The following is a 24,675-nucleotide window of genomic DNA, read 5'->3' as shown; positions in this document are numbered from 1 at the left end:
TTACAGGCGCCCGCCACCTCGCCCGGCTAGTTTTTTGTATTTTTTAGTAGAGACGGGGTTTCACCGTGTTAGCCAGGATGGTCTCGATCTCCTGACCTCGTGATCCGCCCGTCTCGGCCTCCCAAAGTGCTGGGATTACAGGCTTGAGCCACTGCGCCCGGCCGCTCTGGCTAATTTTTAAAATTTTTATAGAGACAGGGTCTTGCCGTGTTGCCTAGGCTGGTCTTGGACTCCTGGGCTTAAGTGATCCTCCTACCTCAGCCTCCCACAGTGCTAGGATGATAGGTGTGAGCCGCTGTGCCCCCCCTCATCTCACTTTCAGGAACTCTAATTGCATGTACATCAGGCCACTCGAAGTTGTGCCATAGCTCACTGATGCTCTGTTCATTTTTAAAAATAATTTTTCTGCCTCTGTTTCATTTTGGGTAGTTTCTGTTGCTGTGTCTCCGGGTTCGTTAATCTTTTCCTCTGCAGTATCTCTTCTGGCATTAATCCCACCCAGTGTATCCCTGTCATTGTAGTTTTCATCTCTAGAAGCTTGATTTGGATTTTTTCTTTTACCTTCCATTTCTCTACTTTTGGAACATATGGAATACTATTACAAGGGCTGATTCAATGCTCTTGTCTGCTCATTCTCACCTCTCTGTCAGTTCTTTCTCAGTTTGGATGGACTCATCTTTCTCCTCCTTCTGCATGATACTTTCCTTCTTTGCACGTCTGATCATTTTTTATTGAGTGCCAGACATGATCAATTTTACCTTCTTTTTGGGTGCTGGATATTTTTGTGTGCCCATAAAGAATTGCGAACTTTGTTATGGGATGCAATTATATTACTTGAAACAGTTTGATCCTTCCAGATCTTGCTTTTAAGATTTGGGGGCAGCACCAGAGCAGGGGTTGCCCTGGATGAATTATTCCTCACTGCGAAGCAGCGGCTTTGAAGATCGCACTCAATGCCCTGTGCATCGTGAGTGAGCTTTCCCAGCCTGGCTGGTGGGGACATATGCAGTCCTGTGTGAGACACAGGCACCGTTTTCTCTAGTCATTTGGTGTGGCTCTTTCCCAGACTCAGGGAGTTTCCTCCCTCACGTGTGCTGGCAGTGGTCTGCTGAGCACTTGAGGGGACCCTCCACGTTCTCCACAGCTCTTTCTCCATGCAGCCTTCTCCTCTCTGATTCCCTGTCCTGTGGACTCTGCTCCTGGGTCTCCCCAGAATCCTAGCTTTGTCTCCCCAATTCAGGGATCCTACTGGGCTCTACCTGGGATTCCCTCTGTATTAGTCAGCCCAGACTGTCATACAAAACACCACAGACTGTGTGGATTTAACAGCAGAAACTCTTCCTCACTGGTCAGGAGGCTTGAAGCCTGAGATCAGGGTGCCGGCAAGTCCAGTTTCTGATGAGGGCTCTCTTCCCGGCTTGTAGATGGCCGCCATCTTGCTGTGTCCTCCCATGGCCTCTCCTCTGTGCTTCTGTGGAGTGCACTCCAGTGCCTCGTCCTCTGGTAAGGACAGCAGTCCCATCAGATCAGGGGGCCCCCTCTGACCTCCTTCAGCCTCAATGAATTACCTCCTTACAGGCCCTGTCTCCAAATACAGTCACACTGCCGTCTAGCGCTTCTTCTTCAAGTGAATTTGTGGGGGACAGACTTCAGTTCACAGCACCCCTCCTGTGCCCACAGTCTGGGAGCATCGAAGGCAGTATGCTGGGGGCAGTCACGGGAGCCACGTTCTTTGTTTCCTGCATCTCAGAAGTCATTGTCCTTCATTGCTTGATGTCCAGTGTCCTGAAAGCTGTTGTTTCGTCGTTTGGTTTTCTGGTTTTTTCAGGTGAGAGAGTGTATTCCAGAGGCTGCTTTTTGAAATGATACCCAGGCTGCGAGCATTTCCTCTGTGTATGTGTGAATTTTGGTTTGTCTGTTATTTTGTTTTTAAGGCAATACCTTCCCCATTGAAAGCAAAACCTATATAAAGCAAAACTTACGAAGATATGCCAGAGATTTGCTTCACTTTCACAGAATCAAGGGCAAATAACCAGGTTACAGAGTCTTTAGGGTCAGGTGAAATTTAGCCTGTGTTCCAGCGGAGGCCAGACGGCGTTCAGCATCCCCGCACGTCCTTGGGGTGCCAAATCACTTTGACGTCTGCAGATGGATTTCGAATTGCACAAATATATAGCGTTCAAAGCCATGGCCTACAGGGGCAGTGTGAGATATATTCAAGGTGGGTTGACTTTTAATCAATACGATGACAATATTATCTTGTTTAATTTGTATGATGGTGGTTTTAAACATCAAATCAAGCCATTTATTACGTCAAAAAAAGATGAAGGAGCCCAGGAATAAAACTCTCCTGACATCACTTCTGAGCATATTTCACTGCCGTGACAGGCCGTCATGATTGGGGACGATATCGTGGGCGACGTCGGCGGTGCCCAGCGGTGTGGAATGAGAGCGCTGCAGGTGCGGACTGGGAAGTTCAGGTCAGTGCCAGCGGGAGTCATTTATCCGCCTTCCTTCCAGGGGATGACCGTGTTCTCATTCTGTTTTGTTCTTCAAAGTAAAGGGGGTATTCTTTCCAAATCAAAGAGCAGTATGTGGGCATTCACTGTCTTGTATGTAGTGGACCTCTGAGAACAGAGCTGGGTGGTCTCTTATAGCAGACAGTGATAACGTAGAGTGGCTTTTGATACAGGGTCTGGGTTTTGAAACGGTGTGCAGTGCAGAGAGAAATAAGCAAAGGCACTGTCCATCCTGGCGGCGGCCCACCAGGGAGTTGGGCCACATTTGTGCTGCTGTCCCTTCGGCAATTTGATCAGACCCTGCACTGTGGCAGTTACAGCTGTGGGCACTCAGCCCCTTGGACAGCCTCCCTCTCCTTTTGTTCACCTTCTCCACTCTGTGAGACACAGACAGCCTGGAGACGACAGAGGGTTGCTCAGGGATGCCCTGGAACAAACCTCCATCTCGAGAAGAAGCTTGTGTTTTATTTGCTGGCAAAAGTCTGCCTGGTCAGAGCAGCTGTCAGGGGTTGGGAGCTCCCGGGCATGTGGAGGGCCCTGTGGTGCCTGAGCTCCAGCTCACCTGGTCATCGAGAGGATCTGGGACATCAGAGTGTTGCCTTGCCTTATGCTAGATGGTTTCTGTTGTGGCCATTCAGAGAATGCACATCTTTTCTGATGCTGGGGAGACTTGGTTGAAACGTGGTTACCTGGGGGTACTTGGATTTGGGGTGGGGTGGGAGCAATTATATTCGTCCTGAGAGATCTGCGTAGGCAGGACCAGAGAAGACAGATCAGAGGGCCTGACCATCGCGCTGAGGTCTCTCCTGCAGGTTGGGGACTGTGGCTGAGTGCGAGGTGAGTGAGGAATGCTCGGCGCACCTGGGTCTACAGTCAGGAAGTTGGTCCCTTCCAGCTACCTCCCAGACACTCCCAGGCTTGGGGGCCCCCATGGAGCCCCCGACATGTATGACATATGGGCCTTCTTTCTTTCTTGAAGTTGGGTTTTGTGGCTCCCCTTGGTTAGGCCTGGCCTAAGGGAGTGAGGGAGACCCCACTCACAAGCCACAGGAACATTTTTTCTAAGAGACCAGCCAGGAGTCCCCCAGTCCCCAATCCTGCCTTTCCTATAAAGGTCGCAGAGGCTGGTCCTGCTGCTGCTCCCAGGCGAGGGGCTGTCCGCTGACAGTGGACCTTGGGGCCCTACAATTGATGATAGGCACTGCCGGGCATCAGCCATCAGGAGCCCAGCCCAGCACCTCGTGCATCTCAGGGCATATCTGTGACCCGTGAGCACAGGTGGCGCCTCCCTGCTTGGGAACGCAGCTGTGTGACCTGGCAGGAAGTGGAGGGGGAGAACCGTACCTGTTGTATACTGGGCTGCTTCTGGTTCCTTGGAGGAGAAACATGTTTGTCCTGAATGCCACCTCAGCTGGGGTCTTTCTGGCCAGCCCAGGCCAGGTGCCCCTATAAACTGATAATGGGCCTCTGAGGAAGGCCCCTCACAGCCCACAAATGCAGGCGGGCATGAGGGAGGCTGTGCCCACCCTATGCCAGCAAGGGTTGGTGCTTTTCAGATTCCGGTTACCTGCATGCCATTTAAAGAAGAGTATGAGGTGGACTTTCCCCCATGACACTGTCTCCCGGAGAGAGATAAACTGTTTTGTTTTGTTTTGAGACAGAGTCTCACTCTGTTGCCCACGCTGGAGTACAGAGGTGCAATCTCAGCTCACTGCAACCTCCGCCTCCCAAGCTCAAGTGATTCTCCTGCCTCAGCCTCCTGAGTAGCTGGTACTACAGGTGTGCACCACCATGCCTGGCTAATTTTTGTATTTCTAGTAGAGACGGGGTTTCACCATGTTGGCCAGGCTGGTCTCGAACTCCTGACCTCAGGTGAACCACCCGCCTCTTCCTCCGAAAGTGCCGGGTTGATAGGTGCGAGCCACCGCGCCTGGCCCCAGAGAGAGAAATTCCGTCAATAGTTTGCCAAATCCTTCTGCATCGCCTTCTCTGCATGGATCAACAGACTGGTAATATTTTGGTTTTTTTCTTTTTACAAAAATGTGATGATACTGTTTTGCAGCCTCCTTTTTCCTTGAATACTGTTTTATGGCCTCTTTCTACAAGCGTCTTCATAATGGTGTTTTTGGTAATTTTTAAAATTTCAGTAGTTTTTGGGGAACAGGTGGTTTTTGGTTACATGAATAAGTTCTTTAGTGGTGATTTCTGAGATTTTGATGCACCCATCACCCAAGCAGGGTACACTGTACCCAGCGTGTAGTCTTTTATTTCTCACCTACCTCCCACCCTTCCCCGCAAGCCCCCAAAGTCCATTGTATCATTTTTATGCCTTTGCATCCTCATAACTTAACTCCCACTTATAAGTGAGAACATACAGTGTTTGGTTTTCCAGTCCTGAGTTACCTCCATTCCTTGAGGTCTCCAGCTCCATCCAGGTTGCTGTTAATGCCATTATTTCGTTGCTTTTTATGGCTGAGTAGTATTCCATGGTGTATATATACCACATTTTCTTTCTTTCTTTTTTTTTTTTTTTTGAGATGGAGTCTCACTCTGTCGCCCAGGCTGGAGTGCAGTGGCGCGATCTCGGCTCACTGCAAGCTCCGCCTCCCGGGTTCACGCCATTCTCCTGCCTCAGTCTCCCGAGTAGCTGGGACTACAGGCGCCCGCCACCACGCCCAGCTAATTTTTTGTATTTTCAGTAGAGACAGGGTTTCACCGTGTTAGCCAGGATGGTCTCGATCTCCTGACCCCGTGATCCACCCACCTCGGCCTCCCAAAGTGCTGGGATTACAGGCGTGAGCCACTGTGCCCAGCCTGTTTCTTTTTTTTTTTTAACTTTTAAGTTCAGGGGTACATGTGCAGGTTCATTACATAGGTAAACATGTATCATGGGGGTTTATTGTACAGATTATTTCATCACCCAGATATGAAACCTAGTACCCATTAGTTATTTTTCCTAATCCTCTCCCTCCTTCCCTCTCCACCCTCCAACAGGCCCCAGTGTGTGTGTTGTCCTGTGTATCCATGTGTTCGGATGCTGTAGGAAAGGAATCAGTGTAGTTCTGGGCACACAGCAAGCCCTCAGCAAATGGCCAGGGTGGGGAGCACATGCAGCCACTACCGTCTATATCTATCCATATCCATCCGTATCTGTCCATATCCACCTAGCTCCAGACACAGAGTCACCTGCCTCTGTTGAAGAGAATGGGACTTAGCCCGTTTGTTCCTAACAAGATTTGAAATGTCGGATCTTTTGATTTGTTTGTAAGGATGCAAATCTCTCTTTGTTAACATGCAGGACAAAGGGAGAAGAGCGTTAGCTTGGCTAAGGTGGGGACCCAGCCACTGGGGGAGGCCACACGGGCATCAAAGGAGGTGGGGCTCTGCGTGTGTGGGTGCGCCCTGGTTAAAGGGATGGGAGGTCTCCCAGCCTCTGGAGCTGCGCTGTCAGACGCAGGAGCTGCGAGCCGCAGGGGTGACTTGTAGCTCGTCCACAGTGAGACGCACAGGAAGTGTGAAATGCACACTGGATTTCAGAGACTGGGTGGGGAGAAAGGATTGTTAAAGAGCTCATGAGTTTTTTTTTTTTATATCGGCTACATGTTGAAATGCTGATATTTGTGTTAATTTCACCCATTTATTTAAATTTTTGTTAACGTGGCTACTAGAAAAGGTTCACTGGCCTCTGCAGGAGTGTTGGTGGCCCCAGGTGGCAGCCGCCCTCCTCCTGCACTGTCCCCTTCTCCCTCCAGATGGTACTCTCGGTGCACAGATACACTGAAGTGCTGGAGGGGCATGGGGTCCTGGATGAGCCGGGCTGCGGACCCTGATGGGGTCTCGCTCTCTGGAGGGCCATGCTGGGCCTGGAAGGGCCTGCGTGGTGCTCCCTGCGGATGTGTGGCTGGCCCGGGGCCGGCAAACAGCCTCTGGAGTCAGCCGGGCACCTGCCACTGGGCCGGCATCCCATGCTTCCAGGAAACGCCCCCAGCCAGGCTCTATCGAGCAGCACTTCGCCCTTCCAGGGCACCCCAGCCCTCTGGCACCTCAGCACGGCCCTGTTCTGCACAGAGGTGAGCCCCTTAGGGGCAGCAGCTGTGTCTCCTCTGCAGCCGAGGCATGTTGTCGCAACCCTTTGCTGAGCCTCTCCTCTCCTGTGAGTGGCCCAAAGAGGCCTCACGGGAGCCAGTGACCACTGGATGGGTCAGCTGGGCATCAGAAGGCCTTCCAGGCTCTGTCCTTTGTTGGTGGCCTTGGCCTAGCCTTGGCTGAAATGGGAGAGTGAAGTGGGGAGGGGGGTGGCCTTGTCCTGGGCCCAGGTGGCAGAGAGCCCTGCAGTGAGTAACTGCGCCCACACTTGGTTTGAGGCCAGGGCAGGATGGGGAGGCCGTCCAGGCTGGAGCAGCTGGCGGGTGGGGGCAGCGGTCAGTCCTGCCAGTCACTGGCACCAGGGAGGGAGGGAAGCTGGAGGGCTGACTGAGGCCTCCCACTGGTCCTGCTGCAGGACGTGCCCTCAGCCACGGTCTTCTGGTACGGAGCACGCACACGTGCATTCACTTACATGTACACACACGTACACACACACATGATTGTGTTTCTGAGGCAGCTGTCAGGAGTCTGAGAGGCCGAGAGGTGGCCGAGGAGTGGGATTTGGCCGCTCACTGGCAGTGAGATCTCCTTGTCACCTTGGATGTATCCATTTCTCTTGATTTCATTATAAAATGGCCCAAAGAGAGTGAAGCCTCGAGGTTGGGAGAGACTGCGGGTGGCTTAGCTCCGGAGGGAAAGTTTTTCAGGGCCTGCTCCCCGGAAAAGCATCATCCCTGGGCAACGGGGTCCGGAACTTGGCCCAGCAGGGCTGCCCAAGAGCCCTGGACAGGGAAGCACAAAGCTTTCTTTTCATTCCTGCTCCGTGTGGAAGTCCTGCCCAGCCAGGGTGTGGCCCTCACCTGGGTGGCAGGTAAAGGCCTTCTGGGTGTCCCCTGCCTGCCCTGTTCCCAGGACTCCTGGTGCATTGGACGTGGCTGCTCCCCTGGACCCCTCGAGGTCCCATCCAGCCACAGCATTCCTGCTGTCCAGGCCCTGGACAAGAGTGTCTCCTCCGTGGGGGGTCCTGTGCCGTGGGTGGCAAATCCTCGTGGTCCCATGAGCCCTGCAGCCCCAGAGGGTGCCGCTGCCCTGCCGCGAGAGGCTTTTTCAGTTGGGACACCTAGGACCTTGGCCAAGGCCATCTGGCAAGGTTTACAGAGGCTGGACTGGAACCTGGCCACCCCCAGTCCCCCGGGCGGGTGCTTTTGCCTGCACTTTTCCCTGTTGGAATGTCCTGCCCTCGGGGCCACATTTTGCAGTAGTCACAGGGCCCGCCTCACTCCGGGGCCCAGGCAGGGCTGTACTCTTGGATGTGGGTCCTGGTGGGTCAGTGCACTGTTGCCCATGCCCCGCAACACTGTCGCCCCTCCCTGCTTGCCTGCCTGTCAAGGCAGCCCTCATCTTCCTTGGAGGATGGGGCTGGACTGGGACCCTGTGCCCTCCCATTCTGACAAATGGGTAGAGGGAAGGGACATTTTGCCCAGTTCCAAGGTGCCCTCTCTGTTCTCTGGAGAAGGAAGAGCCACTGGCACGTCTGAGCCACAGACCCTTCCTGCCTCTTATATCCCCACCAACCTGTCTTCCTGTGGACTTGCCAGAAACCAGGTAGTGTGGCCCCTCAGCATCCCCGTCACTCTGTTCCCTGTTCCACGCCACACCCCACAGCCACCACCCAGTCACAGGCGCCACTGCCTGGGAAGCCCCTGCGCTAGTCCTGGAACTGCTGTGTAAATAAAGCAGCCGGCGGAACTTGCCTCAGGGCTTCTCTTATTGTTTACCCAAGGCTGGCAGATGTGTGATGAGCCCAGAATGATCTTGACAAACAGCTTGCCCTTCTGAGAGGGAAAGTTTCCTGGACCGTGATTCCCGTCGTCCTGCAAGGTCCCTGCTAGCTGGGGCCTGGGTGCTGACGAGGTTTTCCCCCAGCGGGGCGGCCAGCCAATCTAGGATTCCAGCTGTCTTGCACAAAGCTGGAAGACGAGGGGCTGCAGGGTGCGTGGCTGTGGAGCTGGCTGGGTGGGGAGAGAGAGGGCCCCCATGCCTGACCTTCTGCCTTGGAAGCGGCTGCCGTCAAAGCAGCACCTTGTCCTGGGGCTTCCAGACTTCGCAGCGATGGACTTCAGAGTGTTTCCTGTTAAGAGAAGGCTGTGGATTCGCTTTGGAACACGACAGATTTTTCTTCTGTGCCACGTGGAGTGTGAGGGAAGGAAGTGAACCTGGTGTTAATTTTTCAGCAGTCACATGTCAAAGTGAGTGACTAGCAAGGGGTGGTCCAGGCTGTGGTGGCCCTGGTCAGCCTTCCAGGAGTCAGGACCCTCCTCCTGCCCTCGTGTGTAAACAGACCAGCCAGAGAAATCCTGGCCAGCCCAGGTGGAGAGAAAGGGCCAGTGCTGGGCTTGGGAGACCACCCCAGGTTCCTCAGACACTCCTCCTGGCAGTGCAGGGAAGGGCAATGGGAACAGGCCTGTGGAAAAATCCACTGTGCAATGAGTCTGTGAATCCCAAACATCCCCTTGGCAGCCCTCTGGTCCTGCCCGGGGTAGAGGCTGTGGCTTCTGGTGTAGGTGGGCACTTCTGGGCTCAGAGAGGTCACTTAGCTCACCTGAGGTCACACAGAGTGGGACACACCCAAATTTAAGCCTGTACATTTTTTTCTTTTGTCTCTTTTGGTAACAGCTTTATTGAGAAATAATTCCCATGCTGTATAACTCAGTGGTTTTCATATATTCACAGAGTTGTGCAGCCATCACCACAATTTTATAACATTTCATCACCCCAAAAAGAAGCCTCAAATCGTTTAGCTATTATTAGCAAAGCGCCCCCGCATTCCACCCAGCCCTAGACAATCACTAATCGACTTTATGTCATACTCTCTTTTTCTTTTTCTTTTTTTGAGATAGAGTCTCACTCTGTCACCCAGGCTAGAGTGCAGTGGCATGATCTTGGCTCACTGCAACCTCCACTTCCCAGGTTCAAGCAATTCTCCTGCTTCAGCCTCCCAAGTAACTGGGATTATAGCCACGCACTACCATGCCCAACTAATTTATGTATTTTTAGTAGAGATGGGGTTTCACCATGTTGGCCAAGCTGGTCTCGAACTCCTGACCTCAAATGATCCACTGCTTGGCCTCTGAAAGTGCTGGGATTACAGGCATGAGCCACCATGTCTGGCCTTACGTCATACTTTCATTTGAAAAATTTTTTAAAATTAAATTGGCTCAGGAGTTTGAGACCAGCCTGAGCAACATAGCGAGACCTCATTTCTATTAAAAATAAAAATTAACCAGGTGTGGTGGCACCTACCTGTGGTCCCAGCTACTCAAGAGGCTGAGACAGGAGGATCTCTTAAACCCAGGAGGTCCACAAGGCTGCAGTGAGCTATGATCATACCACTGCACTTCAGCCTGGGTGACAGAGCAAGACCTTGTCTCAAAAACAAATTTTTAAACAATGTGGTCAAATATATATAACATAAAGTATGCCATTAAACAATTATGGTGTGATGTGAATACATTCGAATACATAGCATAATGAATTACGAAGCGAACACTCTCAGGTCAAGAACTAGGAGGCTATCAGCTCCCCGGAAGACCTAGTCCCTGACTGACACGCCCAGTCCTCCAGAGGCTGCCCCGCCCTGCTGCGGGCACAGTGGCTGCAGTGACTGGGCCTGCTTTGTTCTCCCACACGGCCGACTTCCCTCCAACACGGTGCTGGCTCTTCCTTCTCTGACCTTTATCCAAATGGATCACACACTGTACCGTTGAGCTGTGGCTTGTTCATCGTGTCCTGTGTGGCTCGAACACCCCTCTCTGCCCATCCCTTGGAGGGAACATCTGGGTGGGTCCCAGTCTGGTGCTTCTGCACAGCCTGCCAGGAATGTTCTGGTTTTTGTCTCCTGGACACATGGGCGTGCGTCCTTCTAGGGCACATCTGCTGATAGATGGCAGTGCTGGGTCATGGAGGAGCATATGTTCAGCTTGACCAGATGAGGTCAGATGAGTTTATGTCCCCACCATGGGGGGCCCTGTTGCTCCCCGCCCCGACCTTCACGAGCTGTTCTGGGAGGGAGGTCCATGTTCTTCCCAGTTTACGGTCCTGGGAGGTTTCTGGACATTGTCAGCACATGGCAGTCCCAGACGCTGGGCCTCCTAAGAGAGCGGGGAGGAGACCCGAGGCAGAGGAGGGGGTGTGAAAGGAGGCTGGTTTAGCAGGTGAACGTGGGGTTTCCAGGGGCAGACACGCCGTCGTGGCCCCCGTGGCTTTGTCTGGTTGGGGCAGTGTCAGCTTCCTCCTCCTCTGCTGGGTTTCCTGCCTTCTGTTGGCTGCTGGGACAGGGGAGACAGGATTAGGAACGGTCGCCCTTCCTGGTACTGACCCTGTTTAGCATTCTTGGTTCCTGACCAAGGCTGCTTCGTGTCCAGGGCAAGAGGGGAAAGATGTTAAAACCTGAATGTCCCTGCTGGGCTTGGTGCCGCCTGTAGGGGAAACCAGTGGACTGAGGGCTGGTGGGCTCTGAGCTGAGGAAGGGGGTCCCAGGTGGAGGCCGGAAGGTGGCCGCAGAGTGAGGCCACAAGGCCTGGGGGTTGGTCCAGAAGGTAGGACCCCTGTAGGCAGCCTGCCAACCCCAGGAAGTTGCCTCCTGAGAACGTGCAGGTCCTTTGAGGCTCTGGAGTGGTGTGACAGGGATTGAGGGAGCATCAGCAGGGCCCTCTCATCTCCCTAGAGCCACTCAACAGATGTTGCAAGGCGCATGCTCTGGGCCCGGTGCTCACACGTGCTCTTCTCCCAAGACACTCCCTGAAGCGCGTTCCCCAGGGGCTGCAAGGGAGATAACGCAGGTATGCCTCATGGTGGGGCATGTGCTCGTGCTTACATACACTCAGCTTGTCTACACCCTGCAACAGCCCAGAGAAGCCACCCGCCTTGGTGTGGTAACTTGCCCAAGGCCACACAGCCTACCAGTGTCAGCATTGGGATTCAAACCCACCTCTGCCTGATTCCAAGACCTGTGCCCCTGAACATTCTCAGGCCACCCCCCAATTAGCCAAGTGTTGCTGGAGCTCTGATCAGGGTCTGGGCCTCATAAAACAAGAGTAGCCAGTGTGGGGGCTCACAGGACTGGTCAGCTCCTGCCCTCCCCCACTTTGGCCCCCGCCACACACACATACACACACACACACACACACACACACACACACACACACACACACGACCTGCTGCTGAGCTGGACATAAGCAGGACCTGGCTCTGGGGGCTTCTGACCTAGGGCAGGCCCTGAAGTCAGTCATTAGACCCCACCCACCCCACCTGAGAGCCTGGGGGAGACGTGACAGGTGACAGCCCCAGAAGCCCCATCACTGCTGCCTTTGTGGTTAAAGTCCACTGAACCCGAGCGCTCTCTTTCCCTCCAGTGTGTGATGGGGAGGTGGGGAGGGGACCCAGGAGGATCTGGGCAGCCGTGGCCGGGCCGAAACAAGCAGGGGAAGAAGGGGCCTGTAGTGAGCTTGCAGCAGGAGCTGTGGCCACCATCCTAGCCACTCCGGCCGCCTGCCCAAAATGTTCTCAAACCTTAACATGAAGCTGGGCCACTTGGGCTCTGCTGGATGCCCCCAGGGCTGCCAGAGCCTGTCCGCCGCAGGGCCCCTCTGAGAGCTGGAGTCTCACTTGAGTCCTCTCGCTGCCCACAGGGCTGGCCTCTGCCTTTCCGCTGCTGCTCTGCGGCTCAGGGACATGGCCAGAGCTGGTGGCACTTACAACCCAGGGGCAGGGGAGGGCACATCCCCCACAGCATTCACCGTTACTGCTGTGTTCTCGTGCATCAGGGAATCTGCATTTTTTATCCTTTGATTGCTACATCTTTTCCAGCCTGGAAAAGTAAAGAAGGAAGGAAAGGGGGCTCAGAGGCCCCTGACTCCTGTCCTTGCAGACCCAGCTGGACGCAGTTCTTATTTTCAGCCACCTTGCCGCAGTGGTTTCATTTGTGCGCAGGTTCCTCTGTGTCATGGGTGGGACCCAGATGTGAACCCAGTGTGCTCCCCTCGCTCCATTGTCCTCAGGTTGGGGACAGCCAGGAACAAGGCCCCCTACTCCGGCCTCCAAATGTAGTTCCAGGCTGGAGTGCCCTGTGCCCAGGCCCAGCCTGGTAGCCCCGGGTGCTCTCCCTGACTTTTCATGAGCCCGGGGGCTGAAACCAGAGAGCAGGGAGACAGAAAAGCCGAGCCCCACCCTCCAGAGGGGGAGTCCACCTGCCCGGAGACCCCAAGAGCACCGCCAGAATCTGGGTGTGAGACCCAGTCCCCTGCCGCGTGCTAACCATGTAACCTTGGACATGATCTCTGTGTGCCTTTTTTTGTTTTTTTCTTTTTGAGATGGTGTCTTGTTCTGCTTTCCAGGTGGGAGTGCAGTGGTACCATCATGGCTCACTGCAGCCTCTAACTCCTGGGCACAAGCAGTTCTCCCGCCTCAGCCTCCCAAATAGCTGGGAAACAGGTGTATGCCACCATGCCCAACTAATTTTTAAATTTTTTGTAAAGATGGAGTCTCCCTATGTTGCCCAGACTCCTGGGCTCAAGTGATCCTCCCACCTCGGCCTCCCAAAGTGCTGGGATTACAGGGGAGCCACTGCACCTGGCTTGAGCATGATATTTACCTTGCTTGGCTCTTGGTTTCCTCATGTGTCAAGTGGGGCTGAGCCCCAGCTGTGTGGACTGAACAGGGGAGGGTTAAGCTCGGCCCCTAGGGTGAGGGCCTGCCACGGTGGTAGCTCCCGCGTGGCCTATTTCCCTAACGGTTCCCATTTGGTCAATCCTGCTAGACCAGGCTGGTGGGACGTACACTGCCTCTGGGGTTCTCTCCACCCTGTGGGTGTGGTCCACCACATGGTCATGGTGGCTTTCTAGGGCAGGCTTGACCTTCCCCACTGCCTTTATTTATTTATTTATTATTTTATTTTATTGTACTTTTTTAAAAATGGAGTCTCACTCTGTTGCCCAGGCTGGAGTGCAGTGGCACAATCTTAGCTCACTGCAACCTCCGCCTTCTGGGTTCAAGGGATTCTCCTGCCTCAGCCTTCCAAGTAGCTGGGAATACAGGTGCCTGCCACCACACCCGGCTAGTTTTTGTATTTCCAGTAGAGACGGGGTTTCTCCTTGTTGGCCAGGCTGGTCTTGATCTCCTGACCTCAGGTGATCCACCCGCCTCAGCCTCCTAAAGTGCTGGGATTAGAGGCGTGAGCTATAGCGCCTGGCCTTCCCCACTGCCTTTAAAATCTCGATGGTCCCCGCTGCCCATGAGAGGAGGCCCAAGCCTGTCCTCCGTTAGCCCCCTGGTCCCCGTAGATATTTACCAAGCACCTACTATGGCCAGGCGCTGTTGAAGATGTGGGGGATCGAGTGAAGTGGCAGGTGTCCCCTGCCCTCTAGGGCTGTTCTTCCTTCCAGGGAGGGAGGTTCAAGCCCTCTCCTGACACCAGCTGGCCTCCCAGCGTCATGGATCTCTGCTCTGCTGGTCCCCTGGAGTGGCCCTGGGACCACCATGTAACACTCTTGTAAGAATAAGAGTTATTTTTTATGGCACAATCGCCCCTGCCCTGGGTTTGTGAATTTGGGAGATTCTGTTTTTTTTTTTTTTTTTTGAGACCGAGTGTTGCTGTGTCACCCAGGCTGGAATGCAGTGGCGTGACCTCGGCTCACTGCAAGCTCCGCCTCCCAGGTTCATGCCATTCTCCTGCCTCAGCCTCCCGAGTAGGTGGAACTACAGGCACCCACCACCATCACACCCAGCTAATTTTTTTGTATTTTTATTAGAGACGGGATTTCACCATGTTAGCCAGGATGATCTCGATCTCCTGACCTCGTGATCTGCCTGCCTCAGCCTCCCAAATTGCTGCGATAACAGGTGTTGGGGGAGTCTTAAGAAGGAAAACCACCTGAAAGTGCGGGGTTATTAAAAACAGAAACCAACCCATGTACCCACCACTCATGAGCAGCCCACACAGCTCCCACTTGACCAGGCCCCTTCTCATGGGCAAGTGAAAGTAGCTGAAAATAGGCCTCCTGGTGAGGAATCTCCCAGCCAGCCCTAGCGCAGCCACCCCTATCAGTGGCACTGAGGCTGCGCTCCGACTGCAGCATCCCCCATGTCTGTCCTCGTTACTAAGCAAAGATTTGTGCAGAGGGGTGCTCTGCACTTTCCAAGGGTTTAATCCAGGAGCTCAGGGCCAGGGGCTCCATGACCGTAGACTCACACAATCTCCTGGGCCACAGTCATCCGTGGTGGGGAGGACAAGGGGCCATACCCTGCACTCTGTCCCAGCATCCCCTCTCCCTGGAGCCGTGCAGGGATGGCCTCATTTCGTCCCACACTCACATGCAGGTCCTAGACACTGGCTCATGCACACACACACACACACGCGGGCACACATACACGTGTGCGCGCATGCACCCACGCTCTCTCTTTGGCCTGTGGGAGGGCAGGATCCCAGCCGCCCCAGCGGGGAAGAGGAGTGGGGAATCAGCCCCGCAGATGCGGTGGGAGGGGCAGACATAGCATGCTGGTCTTTGGCAGTGTGGTCCTGAGTGGGTGCGGCTGGAGGGGTGCCTTGCTGCAGGGCCCAGGCCACCCACATGCATCCCATGAGGCCATCCAAGCCTGTCTGCCCTTTATTAGACAGGACACCCCCGATGCGGGGAGGGAGGAACCTGGTGAAGCCAGAAGTGGTGGGCAGGGGCCAGCGAGGACCCCCAGGCCCCCAGGGCAGTGCGCATCTGGCCTTCTTGCATGCCCACCTGGCATCCTCCTTGCCGCCTCCTTCCTCCCGCTCCACCCCTCCTCCTGCGTCCCACCCTGGCGAGGTCTCAGGGTTCACTCTCATTTCCTCCTCCCCACGCCACCTGCTCAGGCCACAAGAGGGCGCCTTGCTGCCAGGGATGGGACGGGCCGGGCCTGCTGGAGCCAGGGCTGATGCATGCACAGCCACATACACTCACCCGGGCCCACATGTGCTCACGAGGGGCCCCCATACCCACACGATCGCATATCCACATGTACGCACGCCAGACCCCACAGGTTCTCAGGCCCAGGCCACACATCCACAGGCACCCACTCTCATGCTGGCCCCATAGTGCGTGCGTGCGCGCGCGCACACACACACACACACACACACACACACACACACGCCCAGCCTCCCCACACCCCAGGCCGCACATGTGGGCCTGCTCACACTCCACTCATTCCCTCCCAGATGCCGTGGCATCCCCATGCCCTGTGTGCCCTCTGCCTCTCGGGGCCCTGGGGGCCCCAGCTCCAAGAACCATGGGGTTGCTTTAGCCAGGCTTCCTCAAGCCTGCCGATGCCTCCGGACACCGACCCTCTCCTCCACCACCCTTCACAGGTGCAGACGATGAGCATGGAGAACACCACAGCGCGCAGGGCCAAGAGCCACCATCAGAGTCTCCTGCAGCCCTGGAGTCCCCAGGCCTGAAGCAGGCAGAGCAAGCCGAGGTGGCCTCACCAGCCCATCCTCCTAGTCCCCCTGTCACCTTCTCAGAGAGAGGCCTAAGAACACGCTCTGGGCGTTGGGGCCTCCCAGTGTTCCCTGCGAGTGTGGAGAGGCCAGGTCCCTGGGATGAGGACACCCCCCACCCGCCAAGCTCCCCTCCTGCCCGTCCCACCTGGATCCTTTGTGCATGCTGTCTGTGCCCTTCACCTGTCCCGCCACCTCCCCCTCAGCCTGCCTGGATCCTGCCATATCCTCAAGGCCTTCCCTGGTGATGGAATTCCAGTCTTCCCAATTGCAAGGGACCCACTGTCCCATGACCCCCTACCCCGTCTCAAGGCCATGTGCTAATCCCGTGCAAGCTGGGGTGTGGTCTGGCTGCGAGGCCAAGCTCTTTTCTACTGTACCCAAAACACAGTCTCACCTCCAGAATTACCTGGCACTCCCTGGAGTTCCCACAGCCTTCTCATTTTCAAATAATTTTCAGATTTCCAGAATAGAAAGAAATTCCATACACCGTTCTCCCAGAGGCAGACCCCATTCAAGCTTTGCCAATTATTCCATGAACTCCTCTAGAGAGAGGAAGACCTAGTTCGGGGCCAGGCAGCTCTCTGGTCTCTCTGGACTCTGTCCTGGAGCACTTCCCTGTCCTCGCCTCAGCTCTCACAGATTGCCAGTTTTGAGGATTACGAGACAGTCATTTTGTGTGATGTTTTCTCACGATACAACCCAGGTTGTGCGTTTGGGGCTAGCATTGCATGCAAGTGGTGCCGTGCTTGTTCTCATAGGCATGTAATGTTGGTTTGTCCAAATATTGGTGATGTTAACTTTGACCTCTTGTTTAATGGCAACCATGTAACGTTGTGTTTTTCCCCTTTATAGTTGATACATATTTGTGGGGAGATGCTTTGAGGTGATGTGATATCCTACTTTCATCTGCCAGTTTTAGTGTCCCTTAGCATTTCTTGTTTGAATGAATTATTTGTATGATGGTCGCCAAATCACTCCATCATTCTTCCTTCTATTTACTCCTGGCATTTTACTTTAAGGAGAGATGTTCTCTTCTTTCCACTGATGTATGTATGCCAGTGTGGGCTCCTGGCTTCCTGTGTAATTCAGTGGGTTATCATCTGTTAACCATCATTATTGGGATATTCAGATGGTCCCCGACGCAGGCACCGGCAGCCCCTCCAAGCTGGCCCTGTGTCCTTTGGGCACATCCTCACCATTCTTTGAGCCCTTCCTTGCATTTTGGCCCAAAAAGATGTTTCAGGTTCATTTGTTCTGTTTTCGCTTCAGCCCTGGAATCGGCCGTTTCTCCAAGGAGCCCCAGTTCCTTCCAGTGGAGAGCACTGTTTAGAATCTCAGCCAGGGCGCCAGTGTGCTTGTGTTGTCTCTGGGAGTTGCTGCTCAGGCCCCGGCAGGGGACGGAGGTCGGAAAGATGCTCATGGTATGCAGGCATGACACACACATGTGTTCGTGCCCACCTGGACCTGCCCGAAAACCCGAGCTCACAGCCGTGCCTCCGATTCCAGTCCAGCGGCACAGGGCTCCTCCTCAGCTCATGCCCGTACACGTTCGTACCTTCCTTCCACAGCAGGAAGAAGCCCGGCTTCCTCATTCTCTCTCCATCTGCTTGTTGCTCCATCCCGTGTAGAGCCAAGTCCCTGACCTTGCCTGTGGTGGACACTCTGCGTTTGTTAAACCGAATAACAACAGTCCTCCCTATTGGGAGAAGCCTTTTCAGCTTCCCAGACCATGTCTGCATTTGTGGTTCTCATCCAAGCCTCGTGGGGAGGCATAGAAGGTCTTCTCTGTTTTCCGGGGAAGCTGCAGACTCACCCAGGGTCACGCAGCTGGTAAGGGTGTAGTGGGACAGTGCCAGCATGTCTGTCCCAATTGTCCCTATGGCCCCTATAGAAGATTAGCCACATGGTGGCAAAGCGTCCCAGGGAAGTGGCATTCTGAGATGTCCAGGTGCTCGTCTGGGCTGGGACTACCATGGAAGGACTTGTACTCTGGAAATGAGAAAACCCCAGGCTCAAATCTTGGCCCACTGCTGGCTGGCAGGAAGACCGCTGAGCCTCAGTCTTCTCGTCTGTAAAATGGACTTGTTTTGGACTTATTTCCAGGGTATCCTCAGCACCTTTATTACAGGAGCTCCATTAATACCTGGCTGCAGGAGGTAGTTCAGGGAAGCAATGGGAGTGGAGTGCCGGGTGCATCGCGGCCTGGGGCTGTCGGCCTGGCCTCTGCAGGTGTCTGAGATATTCCTGAGGGCAGATTCAGCCAGGCCCACACTTCTGGATAGAACCACAGGGCCATAAACTGAGACCATCAAGGGAGACCACTTGGCTTGGAAAACTCGCCCAGAGACCATGTGCTCTGATTTGCAAAATACACCCCCCAGAGCGACTTCCTGCCTTCACTTTGTGTGGAGTTAGGGGGCGGGGGGTGGATGGACTGTGTCACCCAGAAGTTTGTGTCCTCGGTTGGGGAGGGGAGAGTGTCTGCCCAAGCACAGCCTGGAGGCTTCCCGTGCTCCCCATGACCTTGTGGCAATCAGTGTCGCCCTGGCAGAGTGTGGCACGCCTTGGGGACCAGCCTCTCCCAGATGGATAGGCGCTTGATTGGAAAAGTTGACTTTTCACTTAAATAAGTAAAGGTCAAGGCCTACTGCATGGCGAGGAGGAGATGGTTCTTCCCTGCCTCTGTCTTCCCTTGCCCCCGTGAGTGGGCAAACCCCTGTTCTCACCCAGGTGGCCCGCTCCTCCCACCCCCACTGTATCCAAGACACAGCCCAGCTTTGCAGGCACCTGCCGTGTGCTCAGCAGTGTGCAGGGTGATGAGATGAGCAAGACCATGTGGCCCGAAGGGTCCCACAGTGCAGACAGCTCCAGCCCAGTGCCGGACCCCAAGTGTGTGCCTGGAGTGACTCGGGTGCATGAGGAGGACTCAGTGGGATACAGAATGCAGGGGCTGAGGCGTAGGAGGTGGCACAGGGGCTCACTGGACTGGCAGGGACCACATCTGCCCTGGTAGATGCCCTGCCCACGCCGGCTCTAACGGCAGTTTGGGGATTCGGGTGGGGGATGCAGGGGGCCTGGGGTGGGAGCTCGGGGGCAGTGGGCCAGGCAGAGCAGAGCCCTTTGCTGTGTCGGAAACCCGTCGGAGGCCCTAGGTGTGATAAGTGAGTGTGACGCAGGAGAGTCCCGCTGCGTGGGCCACCCACAATTGCAGAGAAGACGCCCTGCATGTCATAGGCTTGGCAGTCCCTGCCGGGCATTTGGCATCACCGTCTTTCCCCCGGTGCTGGGGAGCTCAGCAGCTGGAGGCAGATGCTGGATTGTCTTTCTCTGCCACAGCAGGGCAGGTGGCTTGTCTTTTAGTTTGTTTTTTAATCTCCTGTATCTGTGACTGTGCAGAGAGCCGACGGCAGGAAGAGGGCAGCACCAGCTCATCAGAGGCCGAGGACGGCTTAGACAGGAGGTCTGGAGGCTCTCAGCCTGACCAGCCCTGGCCCAGGGCCGGGGCAAGGCCGGGGCTTTGGGGTCAAGGGCAGGGGATGAGATCTCAGACCCATGACCTAACTGTTGACCTGCCTGGGCCACTTCACCCCTGCGTGCTTCCTTCCCCGTCTGTAAAAGCGGATCGCGTGAGGGGCCTTGCAGGAAGCTCTGAGGCCCAGTGAGGCCCCCATGGGGACAGGCGAGGCCGCCGTAAGCGCCCGTCCTTCCCGCCCAGTGCCTGGCAGGTTCCTGAGTGCTCTCGGGGCTTCAGGCTGGGGCACTGCTGTGGCAAAGGGGGCTCTCCCCAGGCTGGCGCTGTCGGTGGTGTGGCTTTGGGCCCCAGGCTGGCGCTGTTGGTGGTGTGCCTTTGGCTGACACAAGGTTGGGAAGATCTTGTTGACTTGACTGTATAAAGTAGCAATGATGCCTTACAAGTAGTTCTAGGCCTGGAAAGAAAAGGGAAAGAAAGAGGGATGGAATCTGGCATTTTCTCAGGTGTCCTGGACACCACCTGAAAGAGTTCTCCATGGGAAGCATTCCCTCCCGGGTCCTCGGCGCCTGTTGTTACAGCACTCAGGCACCCGGGCTGCGGCCTGGGGGTGAAACCTCGTTCGATTGGCCATAGCTGGTTACTTAACTTCTCTGTGCCTCAGCATTGCCACTGTGGGTGGTGGTGGCAACACATCTTCTTCTAAGGTTGTTGGGAAAACACCGATTGCAACAGCGACAGACACAGGACCCACTCCACCAGAAACTGTTCCATGAGCTTGTATGAGACAGAATTGGCATCGTCCTCACTTTGCACAGAGGTCAAGTAACTTGCCTGAGGTCACATAGCCTTTGAACCCTGGGAGTCGAACTCCGTCATCTATGCTCTGAACCACTCTGCCACGTGCGGTGGATACTGTTGGTTCCATTTCTTTCCACACAGTTTTAAATTCGTCCTGTGGTTTGGTTTTATTTTTATTTTTATTTTTATTTATTTATTTTTTTTGAGACGGAGTCTTGCTCTGTCGCCCAGGCTTGAGTGCAGTGGCGTAATCTCAGCTCACTGCAAGCTCCACCTCCTGTCACACCATTCTCCTGCCTCAGTCTCCAGAATAGCTGGGACTACAGGCACCTACCACCACGCCCGGCTAATTTCTTTTTGTATTTTTAGTAGAGACGGGGGTTTCACCATGTTAGCCAGGATGGTCTCGATCTCCTGACCTTGTGATCCACTCGCCTCGGCCTCCCAAAGTGCTGGGATTACAGGCTTGAGCCACTGTGCCCGTCTGGTTTTATTTTATTTTTAAGACATGGTCTTGCTCTGTCACCCAGGCTGGAGTGCAGTGGTATAATCACAGCTCACTGCAGCCTCGACCTCTGATGAGATTCTCCCATCTTAGCCTCCCAAGTAGCTGGCACTATGGGCACATGCGACAATGCCTGGCTAATTAAAAAAAATGGTTTTTTGTAGAGACAAAGGTGTTGCTATGTTGCCCAAGCTGGTCTCGAACTCCTGGCCTCAAGTGATTCTCCCACCTTGGGCTCCCCAAGTGCTAGAATTAGCTTGGCATGAACCGCCATGCCTGGCCTAGTCCTCACCATGCGGGGTCACCATGCAGGGTCACCATGCGAGTCTTACCATGCAGGGTCACCATGCGGGGCTTCAGAAGCCTGCTGAGCACCCTCCCCACCCACAGTCACTCTCCCTGGGGTCTGTAAGCCTCCCTGGGCCTGAGCAACTCCCAGCCTTGCTGCTGCCTTTCCGCTTCCTGGCAGTGAGGTCTCCTGGGTGGCTTCTCTCAGCCCCTTGGGATGTTTTGCATGAGGAAGGGAGGCTTCGGTGCTGCGGAGCGTCTCTACTGCCCACTCCGGTGGCTTCACAGGAGCAGCTGGCTGTTTGTTCTGAGCTGTTCCACCTTGTGCCTGCCGGAGGGGAGACCGTGGACAGGCCTCCCTCCCCCGAGTGGTGGGGTGGACCCCCTGCCCGCTGTGGCCCCATACACAGGGGCCACGCACCGCTGCCCTGGGCCGTGCAGCTGCTGTGGGGAGTGTGCTGCCGAGACCCGGAAGAGACGGAGGGCCAAGTTGTGTTGCCAGATAGTCCATTTGTTCCGAGACTCGCTTGCCTGTGAGAATCCTGGGAATTAACTAGCTCCTTCTCTCCCATCCCGTTTTACAGAAAATGAGACCCAAAGTGGTTTCTGACTTGCCCAGAGGTCATAACTGCTTGGACGCTTGTGGTCCTCAGAGCCTGGGTTTGCTGACCGGCGCAGGCTCTCACAGCCACTCAGCTCCTGCAGCCGTGGCGTGGCGGAGGAGGGAAGCACTTCCTGGGATTTGTGCTGCCTCCCTGACGTTTCAAGGCCCTTCATTTCTCTAAATATTGGAGGGGTTGAATTATTTTTAGTTCAGCCTCAAGGGATCAGCGAATAAGCTTGCAGCAACGTTGGCAGATGGGCTTCTAGTGGAGAGTGGCTACTCAGGGCCTCTTCTTGAGAGACTCGGATGATTTGAGGAAAGCTGGGATGTCCTGAGGCGTACCAGAGGACCCCCAAGTTTTTCTTGTGGCTCATCTGCCATCAGGAAACCAAAATGACTCCCCTCATCCTGAGTTCTCCAGGGTGTGGACCTGGAAAGCTTAAGGGGAGGCAATGGTATATCTTTAAGACAAGCGCAGCTCTGTAGCTGCTCGAGTGCCCAAGGCCACGTCCTGCTCAGGGCACTTTGGGCCTCAGTTTCCTTATCTTTAAAATAGACGAAGGTGGCCGGGTGAGGTGGCCCATTCCTATAATCCCAGCACTTTGGGAAGCCAAGGCTGGCAGCTTGCTTGAGCCCAGGAGTTCGAGGCCAGCCTGGGCAACGTGGTGAAACCCCGTCTCTACTGAAAGTACAAAAATTTGGCCAGGCATGGTGCCTCATGCCTGTAATCTGAGCGCTTTGGGAGGCTAAGGAGAGCGGATCACTTGAGGCCAGAAGTTCAAGACCGCCTCTACTAAAAATATAAAAATTAGCCGGGCGTGGTGGCTCACGCCTGTAATCCCAGCCAGTCGGGTGGCTGAGGCAGGAGAATCACTTGAATCTGGGAGGTAGAGGTTGCAGTGAGCTGAGATCGTGTCACTGCACTCCAGTCTCGGTGACAGAGCAAAACCCTGTCTCGGGAAAAAAAAAAAAAAAAAAATTAGCCAGGCATGGTGGCACACACCTGTAGTCCCAGCTACCCAAGAGGCTGAGGTGGGAGGATTGTTTGAGCCCAGGAGGTTGAGGCTGTATTGAGCTGAGATTGCACCACTGCACTCCAGCTTGGGCAACAGAGCGAGACCATGTCTCAAAAAAATAAAGTAAACTAGACATAATAAGAGTACCTACAACATAGCACTGGGGAGACCAGAATGAGATATCCTGCCGAAAGCACTCGCCGCACTTCCTGGCACACAGCAAGGGTTCAGCAGTTACCAGCTTCTGCTCATTTTCTTGGTGTTCTCATCAGTATGATTATTTGGGGAAACTTGGGTCCCCAGATAACCGTGGGGAGGGGAGGGCTTTGCCCCAGGTGCCCTGGCCCAGCTGGTCCTGCAGCGTCGTGCTGTTGCTGTGTCTGTGCACCTCGGTGGAGGTGCTGTGGGTGGGTGAGCAGGTGTGCCTTGTGCTGTGGCCTCCAGAAACAGGGAGGGCTCCTCACCCAGGCAGGGCCCTGCAGCCCAGGCACATAGCCCCTCCCTGTCCCTCCAGGTCCACATGGCTGTGGGTTCCCACCAGGGGGCAGCAGGGCCTTGCGGCCCGGGACCCAGCCTCTTTCCTCCCGCTTCGTGGCCAGGTGGGCTGTGCAGGACGGAGCCTTTTCACCACTGCCTGGAGCCGCTCGCCCACCAGTCCCCTTTTTCCCGAGTGCCGTTCACTCTGCGGCACAGCACAGTCTCGTGTTCCTGGCCCCGCTGGTCTGCTCCCTTAAGCTTCGTTTGCCTTTGCAGTTTGAGTGACATTTTTGCTGGGGATTTGGGGCTGCTCGGGGTGGCCTTGCACACCCCCTGCACTTTGGCTGCCTGGAACACGGCTTGGGGTTCATGGTGCTCCGTGGTTTGACTCACAGGCAGGGTTCCAACGGCCACAGAGAGAAAGAGCATCTTCTCCAGCTGGCCCTGCAGCGGCCCCGGGACCCCAAAGGCTGCACCGAGGTGGCCACCAAGGCCAGGGGCAGAGTCCTCCTAAGTGCTGGCCCTAGGTCTAGGCTCCAGATCTCCCAGGAGTTGGAACCAGAGGAACCTGGGCTCATTTCTCTAGCAGGCTCTGGACACACGATGCCTTTAGGGGCTCATGAAAATGTTTAAATTTCTTTTAAAATTAGAAGAAAAAAGTCTCTGGAACATTTAGGGCCAAAGAAAATGTTTTAATGTTTTCTCTCACTTTAGAAATAATATTTTCAAAAATCTATTAAATTATTTAACCACTTTTTTAATGGAGGAAAGGGCCCCCCAAATCACGAAGTGGCCCTGGGCCCTGGGATGGCCGGGTGCGAGCCTGCCATACCTACGCAGTGTGCCTGAGTCCTGGAGTGCGATGTCTTCTGAGCCATCCAGAACGGAGAGTCACCGAGAGGCAGCCTGGAGGTGGGCCGCCACCCCTGCACACTGTGCTCGGGGGAGACAGCTGACCCATCCAGCCTGCAGTGCCAGGATAGACAATTTGGGCTGGAGGCAAACTTCATCAAAGGGAGGCTGACTTTTATCGAGGGCTGCTGTGTGGAGAGCGTTCGTTGTGGAGAGAACCCAGGAAGGAGCTCTCTACCTTGCAAGAACATTGCCTGTGGCTCAGAGTGGCCACATGGGATGCAATTCCTGAGCTTAGAGTTGGCGGAAGAACCAGCCTCTGCTAGCACCAGACCTAACGGAGGCGCGGCCCATGGCCACCCTGAGGAAGTCCACCTGGACCGTGTCCCTAGCATATCTCGAATGGCAGGCTAAGGCTCAAAAGTCTCATGCCTGTCTGCAGGACTCCCACGTGAGCCTGTGACCACCCGTGGGGACAGTGTGTTGCTAGGGAAATGCCTTGGACAGTCGAGGGGGCACTGAGGCCCTG

The 24,675-nt window shown here is 55.0% G+C and overlaps 1 protein-coding gene across 5 annotated transcripts in view; it reads left to right on the top strand.

Annotated features, from left to right (window-relative positions):
- LHPP (phospholysine phosphohistidine inorganic pyrophosphate phosphatase) overlaps positions 1-24,675 on the top strand; it is a 150,105-nt gene that overhangs the window by 51,380 nt on the left and 74,050 nt on the right. For 2 of the 5 annotated variants that reach the window (XM_003904380.1, XM_031652005.1), the window contains exon 6: positions 2,389-2,480. The exons of 1 other annotated variant lie outside the window; for it this stretch is intronic. In XM_003904380.1, the coding sequence (XP_003904429.1) occupies positions 2,389-2,480 (92 nt within the window). Of the gene's footprint in view, positions 1-2,388; positions 2,481-11,331; positions 12,996-15,999; positions 19,186-24,675 lie in introns of those variants that run through there. 2 more of the 5 variants (XM_009215575.4, XM_009215574.4) reach the window with 2 other exon arrangements.

The sequence above is a fragment of the Papio anubis genome, chromosome 11, assembly GCF_008728515.1.
Source record: "Papio anubis isolate 15944 chromosome 11, Panubis1.0, whole genome shotgun sequence".
In the NCBI taxonomy this organism is placed as follows: domain Eukaryota; kingdom Metazoa; phylum Chordata; class Mammalia; order Primates; family Cercopithecidae; genus Papio; species Papio anubis.
This window is presented reverse-complemented; position numbering and strand designations above follow the sequence as displayed.